Consider the following 15627-nt stretch of genomic DNA (forward strand, 5'->3'; position numbering starts at 1 on the left):
CAAAGCCCGCCCACATTCTCTTAGGGACCAATGGTTGTCGTACAATGTTCTTCAAAACACCTCGATACTTCTACACTGAATAGAAAAGAGATTTACGTTTTCACTTGGTGGCACTGGTGTTCCGAACGTCAAAAAGTTAGGAGCATCAGCACAAATGTAAGGAACACAAATTAAGACAAAAAAGTTTTTATTGATTTTGTTATCACAATAGAAAGAGTGCTTCTTTTTATGAACAAGTGGGATGTGAATACAGCGAAAGTAGGACTACAGACTGAAAAAAACGAGCAAGGCACCTAACCCTGACTGTTAGCTCCCGACGAGTTGGCTGTCGCCTTGCATGGTTGACTCCGTCGTCGGTGTGTGAATGTGTGCGTGAATGGTGAATGTGAGTGAATATTGTAAAGTGCTTTGAGTGGCCAATGGTTAGAAAAGCGCTATATAAATGCAGTCCATTTACATTTAATTTATTCTGGTCTTGTTCTGTTACGTCAAGCACTTTAGCATCACAAATTCATTTCTGGAACATGTATACAATTATCACGACCATTATTACTGCTAGTAGGCCTAATCTCTTTAACAGTAACGATTCATCAACAATGTCCTTAAGAGTTTGTAGGTAGTCGAATTGTGGATAAATCCTAAGTGACTGCAGAATTATCCTTCGTCGAATCTTAGGAACTCTGTTGGGTCTGCAAGGCGAATTCCTCTCGTTGATCACGATGAACAACAGCAGTCCGACACATGCGAGCCTGCCCCTTAATGAGGAAAGTTCATGGTCTGAGATGCGGCTCCCAAAGTCGCCTCCGAGCTCTGACAGCGCGGAATGACTAGTAATATGATCCAAGTCAAATTCTCTGAGCTCCCTCAAGAGGTTGATGGTGATCCGGTAGGTGTGCACTGGGTCATACACAGTCCCCCGTTGCTGATTGGCCTGGTAGTGCTGTGTGATGAACACCTGGCCGATGGTGTTTGTGTGGTACGAGTGAGAGAAAATGATGCGAGCCCTGTTCCGTTCCTCCCTCCCCAACAGATGTTTTGGGTGACCCATGACATAAGAGGGCAAAGACTTTCTGTTATTGTTGATATTGGGGTTGATGTTGCCGAGGGTGAAGTACCGGTGGCCGAAGGGCACTCGATCCAGGACTCCCTCAAAGTTTCCATAGTGATGAGTACCATAGTGTCCATCGTTTGGGTTAAAGGGAAGCTCTAAATTGGGAATGTACTCCATTTGGAGGATGTTGGCAAACCAGTTGAGCAGCACAAGGCTGTGCTTGGGCACCGATTGGCCGAAGGGGATTTTCTTCAGGTCGTTCATTGAATTGAGAATTCCAATCGTTGATTCAGTAGGAAGGATTGATAGGAGGACTAAAAAGACCATTAGATGACTTTCCGACATGGTCGACCTTGAAAAAAAACAACACAAAACACATTTACTCATTTAAAGAAAAGTTGGTCAATTATGGACTATTGCCTTTAAAAAATGTCATAATGTTATGTTGTATATTCAATCTTATTTTACCATGCATTGTTAAATACTTGATCATTCTTGGTCATAATTTTTCTTTAACAGTCTTTTAACAGTTCCAAATAAATGCGCTGCAAATCCAGCAACAACAATCGAGCAGTAGCTGCGTTGCAGCTTTAATGCGAATTTTGAAGTATTGAATCAGTAAACGGTGATGGAAACACCTAATTCGCAATAAAAAGATCTGCTCGCTTGGGGTGGCTTTTGACTTATGCGAAAGAGAGTAAATGTGCAGAATGGGAGATGGAAACACATCTTTCAAAACGGCTGTGACGTAGCGAACATTGAACACAGAGGACTGACAACGTCTTTAAGATTTCCGCATAACGACCAGCCATAGCAACCCTGCCGACATCAACTTGTAATGTATATATTTTTTTTTTATCGATTGTATACATAGACATCCTATATTATAAATATGATATAGGATGTCTATGTTTGTATATCTTTTAATTATACCGTGTCCATTAATCCCTGAAATATGGACACCTATTAAGTAGGCCTAGTTCAAGTCAAATTGTCTGTTCAGCCTTCAAAACGAGAGCTAGTAAATTGAGAAAAATGCATTAAACTGTAATCAGAAAACACGGTAATATGCTATAGACCCTAGAGTATCTGTGGTATAAAGGCTGGGACGATTTCGAATTATAAATCTGTACAATGTATCCTTTAAATACGTCCATGGAACAGATTGTCAATGTCAATAGAAGAAAACAGCGACGCAATTCCACTATATATCAGGACCTAAGAGAGAGCATGTTATCAAAAGGATACGCCAAGCCCTGGAATGTGTGTAGTTTTTCGCTCCAACCACTTGATGGAATTGGAAACGCATCTAATTAGAATTGCTTTTTTGCGAACTTTCTAAAGATTCGCTTCACCTTTAGATGGAAACATGACTAGTGTCAACTGATACACCCACACAAACCCCTGTTCTGCCATTGGTAACAATGTCTGTTGTGGTTATAACATAGGACTACTTAATTTGATCATTCAAACAAAACAACAAAACACACATTGTGAACCTTATACTACGGAACCCGTAAAGGGACATGGGATAAGAAAAAAAAATACGTTTCTCGTGAGCACGAGAAAGTATCTGGTGCTCATGAGAAAGTATCTGGTGCTCACGCGAAAGTATCTGCTGCGCACGAGAAAGTATCTGGTGAGCACGAGAAAGTACCTGGTGAGCACGAGAAAGTATCTCGTGAGCATGAGAAAGTATCGTACGCATATCACTGGCTGTGTGTGCGTGTGTGTGCGTATACTTTAAATGTGTGCACATATGTGCACATGTAAATCTAGATTTTATTTTAATAAAGTATCTATTGTTCAGCATGATGCAGTCTAGTGATTTGGGGTTACGTCTGTGAAGTGTCCCTAAGCTGAGTCCAAACTTACGCCCATTGAATTAAGTACCCAGCCTTTCAAAAATCGGTGGCCGCTTCATTCCGACCACATTCCGACCTAGGCACACTAACCATCTCCTAGTTGGAGCAGGCCCGGTTCTACGGGGGTGCATAAGCATGCATTGCACCCCCCAAAAAAATGTTTGCACCCTCAATAAAAAAAAAAAAAAAAAAAAAGATTTTTTTTTATATAAATATGATAAAAATAATAAAATTCTTGCTCACAAAACAAATTGTAATGAAACTTTTGACAATTTCCATTAAATACCGTTGAGATATGAGCATCCAACATCACTCTGACCGCTCAGTGGTGATCTATTTTTGTTGCCGGAAGCAATTTCATTCGTTTATATGATTAAAAAGACAAACAAATCACAATCTATTGTCAATTATTATTATTAACAGTACATTTTACTAGCATAACCGTTGTATAAAGCAATATCACACTCGAGGTCGCAATGTTGTCTGTTTGTCGCTCTATATCAGCGCTGCTGTGATTGGCCGCCGGCTGGCATCGTGTGTCATGCCGGCGTCGTGTGCAAAATGCACGCACCCATATAGTATATCTATGGTGCGCACGGTAGTGACGTTGAAATTCTTCGGCAGCAACAGTTATATATCTGTTGGATATCCAATACATGTATTAAATGTATTATGTTCATAAGAACCCATATTTATTTTTATTGTATTTATTTACAATCGTGTTAACTTTAAGAGTATTATACTGATTACTTTTGTTCAAAGTTCAAAGTCTGAAAGTGTTCTTTCCTTGTTCAGCTAAAATCTGTTTTATTTTTAAGTGGCAATGTACAATTATTTGTTATATCCTGCCACAATTTATAAAAAATAAACGTTATTTTTGAATTGCAGTCACATGTTTTTTTTTTAGTGTAGAATTCTGTTCTTTTTTACACCTCACACATCACACATATCAAAAACCTATCTCATATTCAAAGCTATCTAAGATATCAATAAGCTAATGTTGCAGCTGAAATGTTCCAACATGTCAGTAGAACTAAGCAGAAGTGCTTGTCTATGGTAGGAAAGGCCTGTGTGTAAAAAAGCGAAGTCTGAACTGAAGCTGGGTAGCTGGTTTTAGTAGGCCTATAGTACTGGTGCACCCCCTGTAATCTCAGATGCACCCCAAGGCATTCTGTTCTGGAACCGGGCCTGAGTTGGAGGCAAGAGAGTATACGCTCTCCAATAGTGCGAGATAAAAATATAGCACATTAATTTGAATGATTTTAGCATGTGTGTGGCCGCGCACGCGATAAATCATATACAAGCTAAAATCATTAAAATGATGTGCTTTTATGCTTTATTTCAAATTATTGGATCACGTATAGGCCTACTCTCTTGCGCTCCGCCAGACCGAGGAGCACAGGGGAGACGTTCCCTCCAGGGCCGCTGCTCTCGGTATGGTTGGAATGAAGCGGCCACCGATTCTTGACAGGCTGGGAACTTTATTCTTACACACAACCGGACTCGTTCATTACTTCACTAAACTGACACGCACGCTATCGCTCGCTCTCCTCTCTCGTCCACCCACTCACTGACGTCACGCACGCAAACACTGCCATTGAAATCTTATTATGTCCATGATTGAAATGCGCACGATATTTCCCCCTGCTCATTAGATACTTTCTCGTGCGCATGACATATTTTCTCTTGGGCACGAGATACTTTCTCGTGCACACAAGTTACTTTCTCGTGCGCACCACATTCTTTCTCCGGAGCACCAGAAACTTTCTCGTGTTCACGAGAAACTTTTAATTTTTATTTATTTTCCACGGTGTCCCTTTACGGGTTCCGTATTATACAAATTTGATCATAAATACAAAATCGGTCCATATTTCCTAATTTTCAAAACTTTCAAATAAAATAAATAGGCCTATGTCATTAGTTTTGAGGCGTCTGGTTACCTGTTAGGCTTCCGCTCAGTATTGGTGTGGAATCGTTTCCGTCGTTGTCTGAGCTCGCAGGCCTGATCTGTTATGTTGTAAAATATAACCCTGTTTCACTTTCTGTTTCACCGTAAATGAAACTCTTGAGTAGTGAGGTGGGGGCGGCATCTCATGACGGAAGCCAGAGCTTCTTTATTTCTGTTTATTACACGGCTCTTCTCAATGCTGTTGAATGCTCCGTTGACTTGCTTGGGTCGGTGAATTATTTTTCGACAATTGGCCGTTGCTAAACTACGAAATTAACTACTAAATTTAAACGTTTCTCGTGCTCACGAGAAATTGTCTCGTAAGCACAAGAAGGTAGGCCTATCTCGTGTGTGTGTGTGTGTGTGTGTGTGTGTGTGTGTGTGTGTGTGTGTGTGTGTGTGTGTGTGTGTGTGTGTGTGTGTGTGTGTGTGTGTGTGTGTGTGTGTGTGTGTGTGTGTGTGTGTGTGTGTGTGTGTGTGCGTGTGTGTGTTTTATGCTAATAAATAAGTGTTTTTTCATTTTCTGTGTGTGTGTGTTTTATGCTAATAAATAAGTGTTTTTTTCATTTTGTGTGTGTGTGTGTGTGTGTGTGTGTGTGTGTGTGTGTGTGTGTGTGTGTGTGTGTGTGTGTGTGTGTGTGTGTGTGTGTGTGTGTGTGTGTGTGTGTGTGTGTGTGTGTGTGTGTGTGTGTGTGTGTCGAGACACGATTCAATCGATTACTTTTCGTGAGCATGAGCAAGAAATGTTTTTGAGGAGGTCTGCTGGAGATCAGAGTCTACCTAATGCACTACAGGCCCGTCGCTATGGGCGGGCCATAGGGGGCCGCCCCCCCCCCCCCCCACAATGCTTGTGCCCCCCCACTTGAGGCACAGATCTCAAAAAAAGAAAAAAATATGTATATATGTTATATTATTATTTATATTGTTAACGCTCCGTTCACTTGCATGGGCCCTTCACAACTTCTGGCGGTGAATTAATTCACCATTGCCAAGTATAATTGACCGCTGTCAAGGCAAACAAAGGCTTTTTTGCCTCTAATGGCGAGACCTTTTTTCTTTTTGGCCTTTTTTGGGTGGGCTCAAGCTCACCCAAAACTTGCCTTAGCCCACCCTATCATTTTGTCCTCAAATCTAATATTCTACCATTTTTTTTTACACAAGCAATGAGAGAATAGATGCTGTACACTAATGAACAGGCACAAATGGGCTAGTGAAATCGAGCGCAACCTTCCTGCAGGAATCTCTAACGTCTGATTGGTGGGTGGGCGTCTCCTGTTTGACAAAACCAAAAAGGCAGCACGGGCACACTTACGCTAGTTTCTGCTGTTTTGTCTGTCAAAAAGGCTTGCTAGTCTTTATCAGAAAATCCACGATTACCAGCTGTGTTATAACATGACCAGCTAATAATAATCATTTTAAAACCTTGACATAATCTGTCTGATGACTATTAAATGACAGTTGACCACAAGGCGATTCTAACTATGCCGCCTCTTGAATCGTTTCATTTTTTAGTCGGCAGGGGCTAGTAATTCTGCGTAACATGATAAGCATGATAAGGTGCAAGGAGCAGAAAAAGTTGACATGGGTGTTAATTTTCAGTCGAAAAGAGACGCTGGCATTATTTTATCAGCTGAGGGCGTATTCATTGCCATAACAACTGAGCTAATCAACAAGTACCACATGTTCTAATACTATGAGGCTCATGAAAACGCCCTCAGCTTATAAAATTGATTTATTTTAATAAGTTACTTATTTTAATTTAAATAAACATAATACCAAGGGTCAGAAGTTTGACAAGAATTTTGATCGTACAAAGTCATGACAGAGGGACTTGGTGTCTTTATTCATGCTTGAAAGAAGAACATATATTATTTTTTTTGAAAGGGAATAAGCTGATGAAGCTGACAAATTCAGCAAATTCAACTGTGCACTCCAGGCTATGCCGACTGTTCTCACAGCCTACACCCTTGCCCTAACTTTAGGAGCTTCCACAGCAATGTGTGAAAACTCATTTTCCACGTTGAAAAACGTCTCCTCAGAGCATCGGCGCGGTATGCTGCACAGACGCAAGGCCCAGCTGATTCAGCTTGCTTTTGAAAAGGACCTAACTCCCAAGTTTACGTCTGAGTGGAAGGATATGTTGATGAGGAGGTTCTAATGCAATGCTCAGCACTTTACATATTTGTACTACTATTTTAAGGCATACTATTTTTTTACTATTTTTTTTTTTTAGGCATACAATGGCACTAAGTTAACGGTATAGTGTATGACGACATGAATGTAGTGAGTGAAAGAAATGTTGAATGTATTTTCTTTATTTATTTATTATTTATTATGTTACCTTTTTAAATGAGACCAGTACGTGAGTGCACTGAATTTCGTTGTACTTCTGTCCAATGACAAATAAATATATCCTATCCTAATGGCAATGCATATCTCTCTGTTAACTGCTTTTACACCTAATATGTTGTATAGTCCAGTGTTTTATGGATATATATTCATAGCATTGCTTCTATGTAATGTATTGCTTTAAATGATGAGGAATGATGTGATGTTGTAGGCTATAGGCTATAGGGTCATATTGCTGTTGGTTATGTTTAACGTGATGATTATGTGCTGCGCGAATAGAGGAAATATATGTACTGTAGGCTAATAATAATTGTGCCCCCCTATGCATTTGATATGCCCCCCTTAAGACTCAGGTCTGGCGACGGGTCTGATGCACTACATTTACCCTTTGATGCATTTGTTGTTTTGAGTGATACAATACATAACGAGAGGATGCACTGTACTGTCTGCGCAGTGCGCACACCCCTTCTGAAGCCTCTCTCTCTCCCTCTCTCTCTTTCTCTCGTTTTGTTCGGTGGAGCACGATGATTGTCTTAGAAATGCTCCCATTCAAAATGCATTGGCTTACATTTCCTTCTGTGGAGCACGAAACATTTGTTTCAGTTTTTGAGGAAGTCTGCTTCAAATATCGGATATCTTGACACATATATAACTAGAGGGTGCACTAAACTGTCTGTGCACTACCCTTCTCTCTCTCTCTCTCTCCCTCTCCCTCTCTCTCTCTCTCTCTCTTTCTCTCGTGTCTGAGAAACTCTCCCTTTCAAAATGCATTGGTTTACATTTCGTTCTGTGTAGCACGAAAGCGTGATACCGGGTTGATTCCGGAGCACCCACCAAAATGTAAGAAACACCCACAATAAATATACAGTAGTTTTTTTTATTGTTTCTTTTGGGACAACAATGCTAAAGCGTCGTGCGCACATTCAGTCTTAGCCTGCAAAGTTCCAGAAGATTTCCTGTATTGGGTCATGTGTGAATGGGAACATGGATCGACAATAAAGTGTTGTGATAACCAAGTCTCACACTAAGTGTGAAGTTTTACAATAACTGCTCTGCATGCTAACATGCGTTCGTTTTTTGGCCCGTTCTTTTCTAGGCCTGCGTCCACATCACATGTTTCTGTCTGGCTGTGAAAATAAACTGTGAAAAATGCAATATTTTGACATTGATTCAGCATTAAATGGGGTTTAATACCATTTGTAGCGAGAAACATGCATTTAATTGCAATAACCTTAGATCAGTGATTGTATGCCATTTATTTTGTTGGCTATAAACAATATTCTTTCCTGTCGTTAAACTCGAACCCTAAAAAACGAACCCTAAGATCCCACACACGCACAAAATATTTTTGCACACACAAGTATGCTACAGTGGCAAGAACTTGGACATGCTACGGTGGCTAATTTGGATGCTGCTGTCGCTGAAAACCAAACATGGTCTATTGATTCGGCAGGGGGGGATTTTAGTTTTGCTTTATTGCGGCTACAAAGGAACTACTGTATATTAATGTTAATTTCCTTTAAACATACAGTAAAGGAAAGGCGGTAGGGGGGAAATTATATTGGAACCAGCGATATGATTGAAGGTTTTTTTTATTGTGGTTACATAAATTGGCGTTATTGGAGTTGTTTTCTCCCCCTGGATTGTTGGATTTCTTTCCTCAAAGCCCGCCCACATTCTCTTGGGGACCAATGGTTGTCGTATAATGTTCTTCAAAACACGTCGATACTCTAGAAAAGTTTTAACAAGGTGTGTCCTTGCTGGAGGTTGGGGAACTCATTGTCATCCAATGTCATTCAGGCCTTGAAATGTACTGTTTCACTTGGTAGCATTGGTGTTCCAAACTTGTTAAAAGTAAGGAGCATCAGCAAAAATGTAAGGAACACAAATTAAGACAATTCTTTTTTTATTGATATCGTTTTTTTTGTTATCACAATAATAAGAGTGCTTCTTTTTAAGAACAAGTGGGATGCAAATAAAGGGAAAGTAAGCCTACAGACTGAAAAAAGAGTTACAGAAATCTTTAAATACTTAACTAAAGATCATTAAACATAAATGTATGAGAATTATGCTTCCATTATATTCAAGATCAGAGCCCTCACTGTAATTCTGCATTTTTAAGTATTCACCAATAATCCCGCCACGGCAATGTAACATTCCCCCTCGGGACACCCTAACATGTAATGGTAGCGCCCGCCCTGACTCAGTGTTGAATAATAATAATAATGAGGAAGTACCGGTAACTAACATCCTCATCGTCATCCGCTTATCCGGGGTCGGGTCGCGGGGGGAGCAGCTCAAGCAGGGGGCCCCAGACTTCCCTTTCCCGGGCCACATTGACCAGCTCTGACGGGGGGATCCCGAGGCGTTCCCAGGCCAGTGTTGAGATATAATCTCTCCACCTAGTCCTGGGTCTTCCCCGAGGTCTCCTCCCCACTGGACGTGCCTGAAACACCTCCCAAGGAAGGCGCCCAGTGGGCATCCTTACCAGATGCCCGAACCACCTCAACTGACTCCTTTCTAAGTAAAGGAGCAGCGGCTCTAATCCGAGTTCCTCACGGATGGCTGAGCTTCTCACCCTATCCCTAAGGGAGACGCCAGCCACCCTTCTGAGAAAACTCATCTCGGCCGCTTGTACCCGCGATCTCGTCCTTTCGGTCATCACCCAGCCCTCATGACCATAGGTGAGGATAGGAACGAAGATCGACCGGTAGATCGAGAGCTTTGCCTTGCGGCTCAGCTCTCTTTTCGTTACAACGGTGCGGTAAAGCGAACGCAATACCGCCCCCGCTGCTCCGATTCTCCGGCCAATCTCACGCTCCATAGTACCCTCACTCGCAAACAAGACCCCGAGGTACTTGAACTCCTTCACTTGGGCTAAGGACTCATTTCCTACCCGGAGTAAGCAATCCACCGGTTTCCTGCTAAGAGTCATGGCCTCAGATTTAGCGGTGCTGATCCTCATCCCAGCCGCTTCACACTCGGCCGCCAGCCGATCCAGTGAGTGCTGAAGGTCACAGGCCGATGATCCAATGAGGACCACATCATCTGCAAAAAGCAGTGACGAGATCCTCAGACCACCGAACTGCAACCCCTCCCCACCACGACTACGCCTCGATATCCTGTCCATGTATATCACAAACAGGATTGGTGACAAGGCGCAGCCCTGGCGGAGACCAGCACCCACTGAGAACGAAACTGACTGGCTGCCGAGAACACGAACACAGCTCTCGCTTTGGGAGTACAAAGATTGGATGGCCCTTAGGATAGACCCCCTTACCCCATACTCCCGCAGCACCTCCCACAGTTTCTCCCGGGGGACCCGGTCATACGCCTAAATTAAGATACATTCATCCAGGCCGTACCGAGTGTCCTTCCTAGCAAATGTAGAGAAATTGAAATATACTGTATATATATATTATCTTTGTATTATTTGTCATTATTGTAAGGACCCTCTCGAAAATGAGATGGTACATCTCAAGAGGCTATCCTTGAAAAAAAGAATAAAGAATAAGCATCAGACACACACAGACACACACACACACACACACACACACACACACACACACACACACACACACACACACACACACACACACAAATAAACACCCAGGAACTTGGATTGTCAAGTGCAAAACATTTACCCTGATTAAACACATCTGAATCAACGTTTATATTGACCTGATATAACGATTTACAGTGTTTGCTGAAAACATTTGTTTTAAATGCTTTAGATATTGTTCACAGATTGTCTGACACCCGAAAAGAGGCAACGACGTATGCCTTTGTGGAGCCCGACCCGATGGCGTTTGTTCAGTGGAACCGATGTTTCAAAGGTTCCCCAGTGTGGCCCAGTACTCTAGTGAAGGATCCCACTGGTGTCCCGGTGGTTCTTGTAGAGCACTGACTTCACTCCTATCTGTAGGGTATGGCGTGGAACTCCACTCCAGTGAACCTTGGCCTTCCCAGGGGGCCAGCTCTCACCTCTACTATACTCTTCACCTTTAAAGCTAGGCATGGTCTAGCACCCCACTACATCTTCAAATGTTTATCTTTATTGTGTCTATGATTGTATGTATTCTGTATCTTATTTATTCTGTACTTAGTGTTTCAGCTATTCTATTCTCCTAGTCTGGTTTCATTCTATTCTGTCATCCACTTTGTAATCTACTTTGGAAAGGTGCCCTATGCTTTAAATTCTGGACTTGTATTCTATTATTGTTATTATGGTTATTGCTATTATTATTATTGTTATTATTATTCCTACACATATCTTGCAGGCTGTAGGGCAACATTGATCATTGTCCCTGACCTGATCGAGTTGCCTATGGTTGTAGTCGTTTTCGGGAATATTCAAAGATATGTACGGCGTTGCGCTTGTTCCATTGTTACGTTTCGGAGGACGCCTCGGTTCTCCAACGTTTTGTTTGGGAGGACGCTTCGTTTCTCGAGCTCTGTTGGGTCTGCAAGGCAAATTCCTCTCAGTGATCACGATGAACAACAGCAGTCCGACACACGCCAGCTGGCCAAACTTGTTTCTTATAGACGAAAGTTCATTGCTGTCGATGGCGCTACCGAAGTTGGTTCCGATCTCTGACAGCTCGGACTGTTGGTTTTGGTCCAAGGAGAATTCTCTGAGCTCCCTCAAGAGGTTGATGCTGATCTCGTAGGTGTGCACTGGGTCATACACAGTCCCCTGACCCTGACTGGCCTGGTAGTGCTGTGTGATGAACACCTGGTCGATGGTTTCCTGGCCCAAGAGCGAGAATATGATGCGAGCCCTGTTGAGTTCCTCACTCCCCAACAGATTGTTTCGCTGACCGGTGACATAAGAGGGCAAAGAGTTTCCGTTATTGTTGGGGTTGATGTTGCCGAGGGTGTAGTACCGCTGGCCGGGTGGCAGGACTCCATCAAAGTTTCCATAGTGATGAGTGCCATAGTCTCCATTGTTTGGTACAAAGGGCAGCTCTATGAAGTCGTTGTTGTCTATTTCTATTGTGTTGGCAAACCAGTGGAGCAGCGCAAGGCTGTGCTTGGGCACTGATCGGCCGTATGGGATTTTCTTCAGGTCGTTGATTGATTTGAGAAGTCCATTAGTTGATTCAGTAGGAAGGATTGAGAGAAAGAGGACTAAAAAGCCCATTAGATGACTTTCCAACATGGTCGACCTGGAAAAAACAAAACACATATTTCTATGAATTGTATATTCATTTTAGTAATCCATGAATTTAATTCTGGATTCTGATTGGTCATAATTTTTCAAGGATGTGCATTATTGTTCCATAACAGGAAACCTCTGTCTTTTAACAGTTCCAAATCAATGATTTACAAATCCAGCAACAACAATAGTCAAATAGAGCTATCACTATAAACTGATACACCCACACAAACCCTTGTCCTGCTGTTAGTAATAAAACCTGTTGTGGTTCCAACTTACTTAATTTGAGGATAAAAATATATACAATAACAAAACAAACAATGTGACCGTGATACGTAGTGGATTATAAATACAAAATCTGCCCATATAGTTCAGAATTTAAAAAGCATTAAATTAAAATCAATGTCTTGTTAGTTTTGAGGTGTGAGCTGCTTACCTGTTGGACTACAGTTCAGTAATGGTGTGGAATCCTTTCTGCCGTCGTCTGAGCTCGCAGTCCTGATCGGTTGTGGTTTTAAATACGTCCCTGCTTAACTTTCTATTTCCCCATAAATGAAACTCTTGATTTGTGAATAGTCATTCATTCTCTTGTTTGGGGCGGGCAACTCATGTTGGAACCTGTTTCAATGCGGTAAAATTTAAGTTGTATGTCGTGTGGCATAAAAGGTGGCATGATTGGAATTTTGGAAGTCTGCCCACATTCTCTTTGGAAGAAGTGGTGTTCTGACTGGTTTGGTTGGTGTGTGAAAATTGGTATCCAATGTCATTCAGGTCTTAACACTTCACGGAATAAGTAGTAGTTTTACAATAACTGCTCTTAAAATGCAATGCCTACTTTTTTTGACCTGTTCTTTTCTATATGCGTGCGTCCACGTCATGTTTCTGTCCATCTGCGAAAACAACAAAATGGCTGACATTTATTTTCTTCTCCGTGAAAAATGCAATATTTTCATATTGATTCAGAATTAAATGGGTTTTAGGAACATTTGCAGCAAGAAATGTGCATTTTATCACCATAACCTTCGTTCAGTGATTATATATTCAGTTTAGGTTGGTAGTTATAACCAAGATTCATTCTGAATGGTTGAATTTAGAAAATTGTTAGAATACAACGTTTCCTATCGATGACCACTTAAACTCTAAGATCCTAAGATCCAAAAATGCTTACACATTTGTCAAGTAAGCCTACAGACTTAAAAAAAAAACTTTAGAGATCTTTAAACTTAACTGTAAAGAATTGAACGTAAATGTATGAGAGTCATGCTTCCATATTAATCAAGTTCAGAGCCCTCACTGTAATTCTGCATATATAAAGTATTCACAAATGTAACATTCCCTATGAGAACACCCATAAAAACATGTAATGGTAGCGCCCACCCTCACTTGCAGTGCAGAATAATAATAACAATAATAATAAGGAAGTACCATAACTCGCTATTGATAACAGTGTTTTTGTATTTAATTCAAACATGTCTCATATAATCGTCTTATTTACACACACACACGCACACGCACGCACACACACAGAACTACTTAAATTCTCAAGCGCAAAACATTTACCCTGTCCGTCTGAATCATTGTCATTTAAAGATTGATAACCAATCTTGATCAACATATTACCAGATACAACAATGTGTTTTCTGTGTGCTGCCCTGTCATTTTCCTTGGAGTTTTTGGTTTGTCTATGATTGTATGTATTTGCAGTCTTATTTATCCTCTACTTTATTCTGGTTTTATTCTATTCTGTCAAGCACTTCATAATGGATGGCGGCGCGTGTGTATATGCTGCGGCTTTTGTTCTCGCCAGTTTCGGCAAATTAGTTTTTGTTTACATGCTCAGTCTGTTCACTCAATACACTCGTACCCACCCAGTGTACACCAGACAAGAGCTTCTGGACATCGGATTCCATGTCGGATCGCTTGACATTACCGCCACTAGTCGCGACATCGTCAGAGTACCGGGCTTTCCGGGTTTGTTTACCTCGCCTCCCCGGACAAGGAGGCCCCGTAGGCGGCGGAGAGAACACCGGCAAAAGAGAGGCTGCAGAGGAGGCGCCAGAGATCCAGGCTCCTCACCGCGCCCCACTCCCCAGCCTTCTCCTTGCTAATGTGGGGTCTGGAGCACAAAATGGACGAACTACTCTAGTGGATTTCAACCAGCAATAGGATTACGGACATGAACATTATGATCTTCACTGAAACATGGTTGCACGACGGCGTTCCAGACTGCGCTGTCGGACTACAAGGACGTCATTGCATCGGCTCGGACAGAACAGCTGACTGCGGTAAATCACTTGGAGGGGGTCTGTGCATCTATATAAACAAACCCTGGTGTACTGACAACCTTACCATCGCTAAGCACTGTTCTGTCAACATTGAATTTCTCATGCTCAAAAATAGGCCCTTCTACCTTCCGAGAGAATTAATCTCCCTTATAACAATCGGAGCTTACATACCACCTGATGGTAATGCCAAGCTAGTTATGAAAGAACTACATGCAGCCAACATTACCAATCAACAGACACGACACCCGGAGACTGCTTTCATCATTGCTGGAGATCCACTCCAACCTAAAAACTGTTCTACCCAAATTCTATCAACACGTTTCCTGCCCCACAAGAGGTGATAAGACCTTAGACCATGTCTACCATAACATCAAAGAAGCGTACAAGGCCCTATCTCTCCCCCACCTGGGTCAGTCAGACCACATCTCCCTGTTTCTTCTACCTAAATATCACCCCCTCATCAGGCGAGTAAAGCCCTCAGTCAAGTCAGTGAAGGTTTGGCCCGAGGGAGCAGATCTCAAACACCGGCTTCAGCACTCCAACTGGACTGACTTTGCTGTCACAGACACAGTACACCTAAACACAGACATCGACTCCTACACCTCCTCTGTTTTGGACTATATCAAGAATAACAAACAACGTCCACCATAAAACGGATTACAATCTTCCCCAACCAGAAGCCGTGGATGGACACACAAGCCTATAGTACAGCTAGGGCCGACCTGTAAAACGGCATTAAGAGGGCTAAGCATAGCCACAAACTAAAGGTTGAGGAGCACTTCAGCATATCTAACCCCCGGCGCATGTGGCAGGGCTTGCAAGCAATTGCAGATTTCAGACCCTCTCATGCCTCCACCCTGTCCACCGACCACTCCTTTCCAGATGAGCTAAATAAGTTCTATGCTCGTTTTGACTGCAACAACAATGAGGTGGCCACCAAGGCCACTCTGCCTGCAAACCACTTGCCCCTC

General features: G+C 42.2%; 4 protein-coding genes across 4 annotated transcripts in view; all 4 read right to left on the reverse strand.

Moving 5' to 3' along the window:
• The window catches only part of LOC115532531 (uncharacterized), a 68204-nt gene that overhangs the window by 13611 nt on the left and 38966 nt on the right, over positions 1-15627 (reverse strand). The gene's annotated exons all lie outside the window — the stretch shown is intronic.
• Positions 1-15627, reverse strand: part of LOC115532530 (uncharacterized) — a 74327-nt gene that overhangs the window by 5629 nt on the left and 53071 nt on the right. The gene's annotated exons all lie outside the window — the stretch shown is intronic.
• On the reverse strand, positions 171-4977 carry LOC115532535 (uncharacterized). The gene is made up of 2 exons (XM_030342376.1): positions 4857-4977; positions 171-1403 (listed from the first exon to the last, which is right to left on the reverse strand). The coding sequence occupies exon 2, from the start codon at positions 1394-1396 to the stop codon at positions 512-514; it is 885 nt and encodes a 294-aa protein (XP_030198236.1). The 5' UTR covers positions 1397-1403; positions 4857-4977; the 3' UTR covers positions 171-511.
• On the reverse strand, positions 10805-13003 carry LOC115532532 (uncharacterized). The gene is made up of 2 exons (XM_030342373.1): positions 12808-13003; positions 10805-12381 (listed from the first exon to the last, which is right to left on the reverse strand). The coding sequence occupies exon 2, from the start codon at positions 12372-12374 to the stop codon at positions 11406-11408; it is 969 nt and encodes a 322-aa protein (XP_030198233.1). The 5' UTR covers positions 12375-12381; positions 12808-13003; the 3' UTR covers positions 10805-11405.

The sequence above is a fragment of the Gadus morhua genome, chromosome 19 (genome assembly GCF_902167405.1).
Source record: "Gadus morhua chromosome 19, gadMor3.0, whole genome shotgun sequence".
Classification (NCBI taxonomy): Eukaryota; Metazoa; Chordata; class Actinopteri; order Gadiformes; family Gadidae; genus Gadus; species Gadus morhua.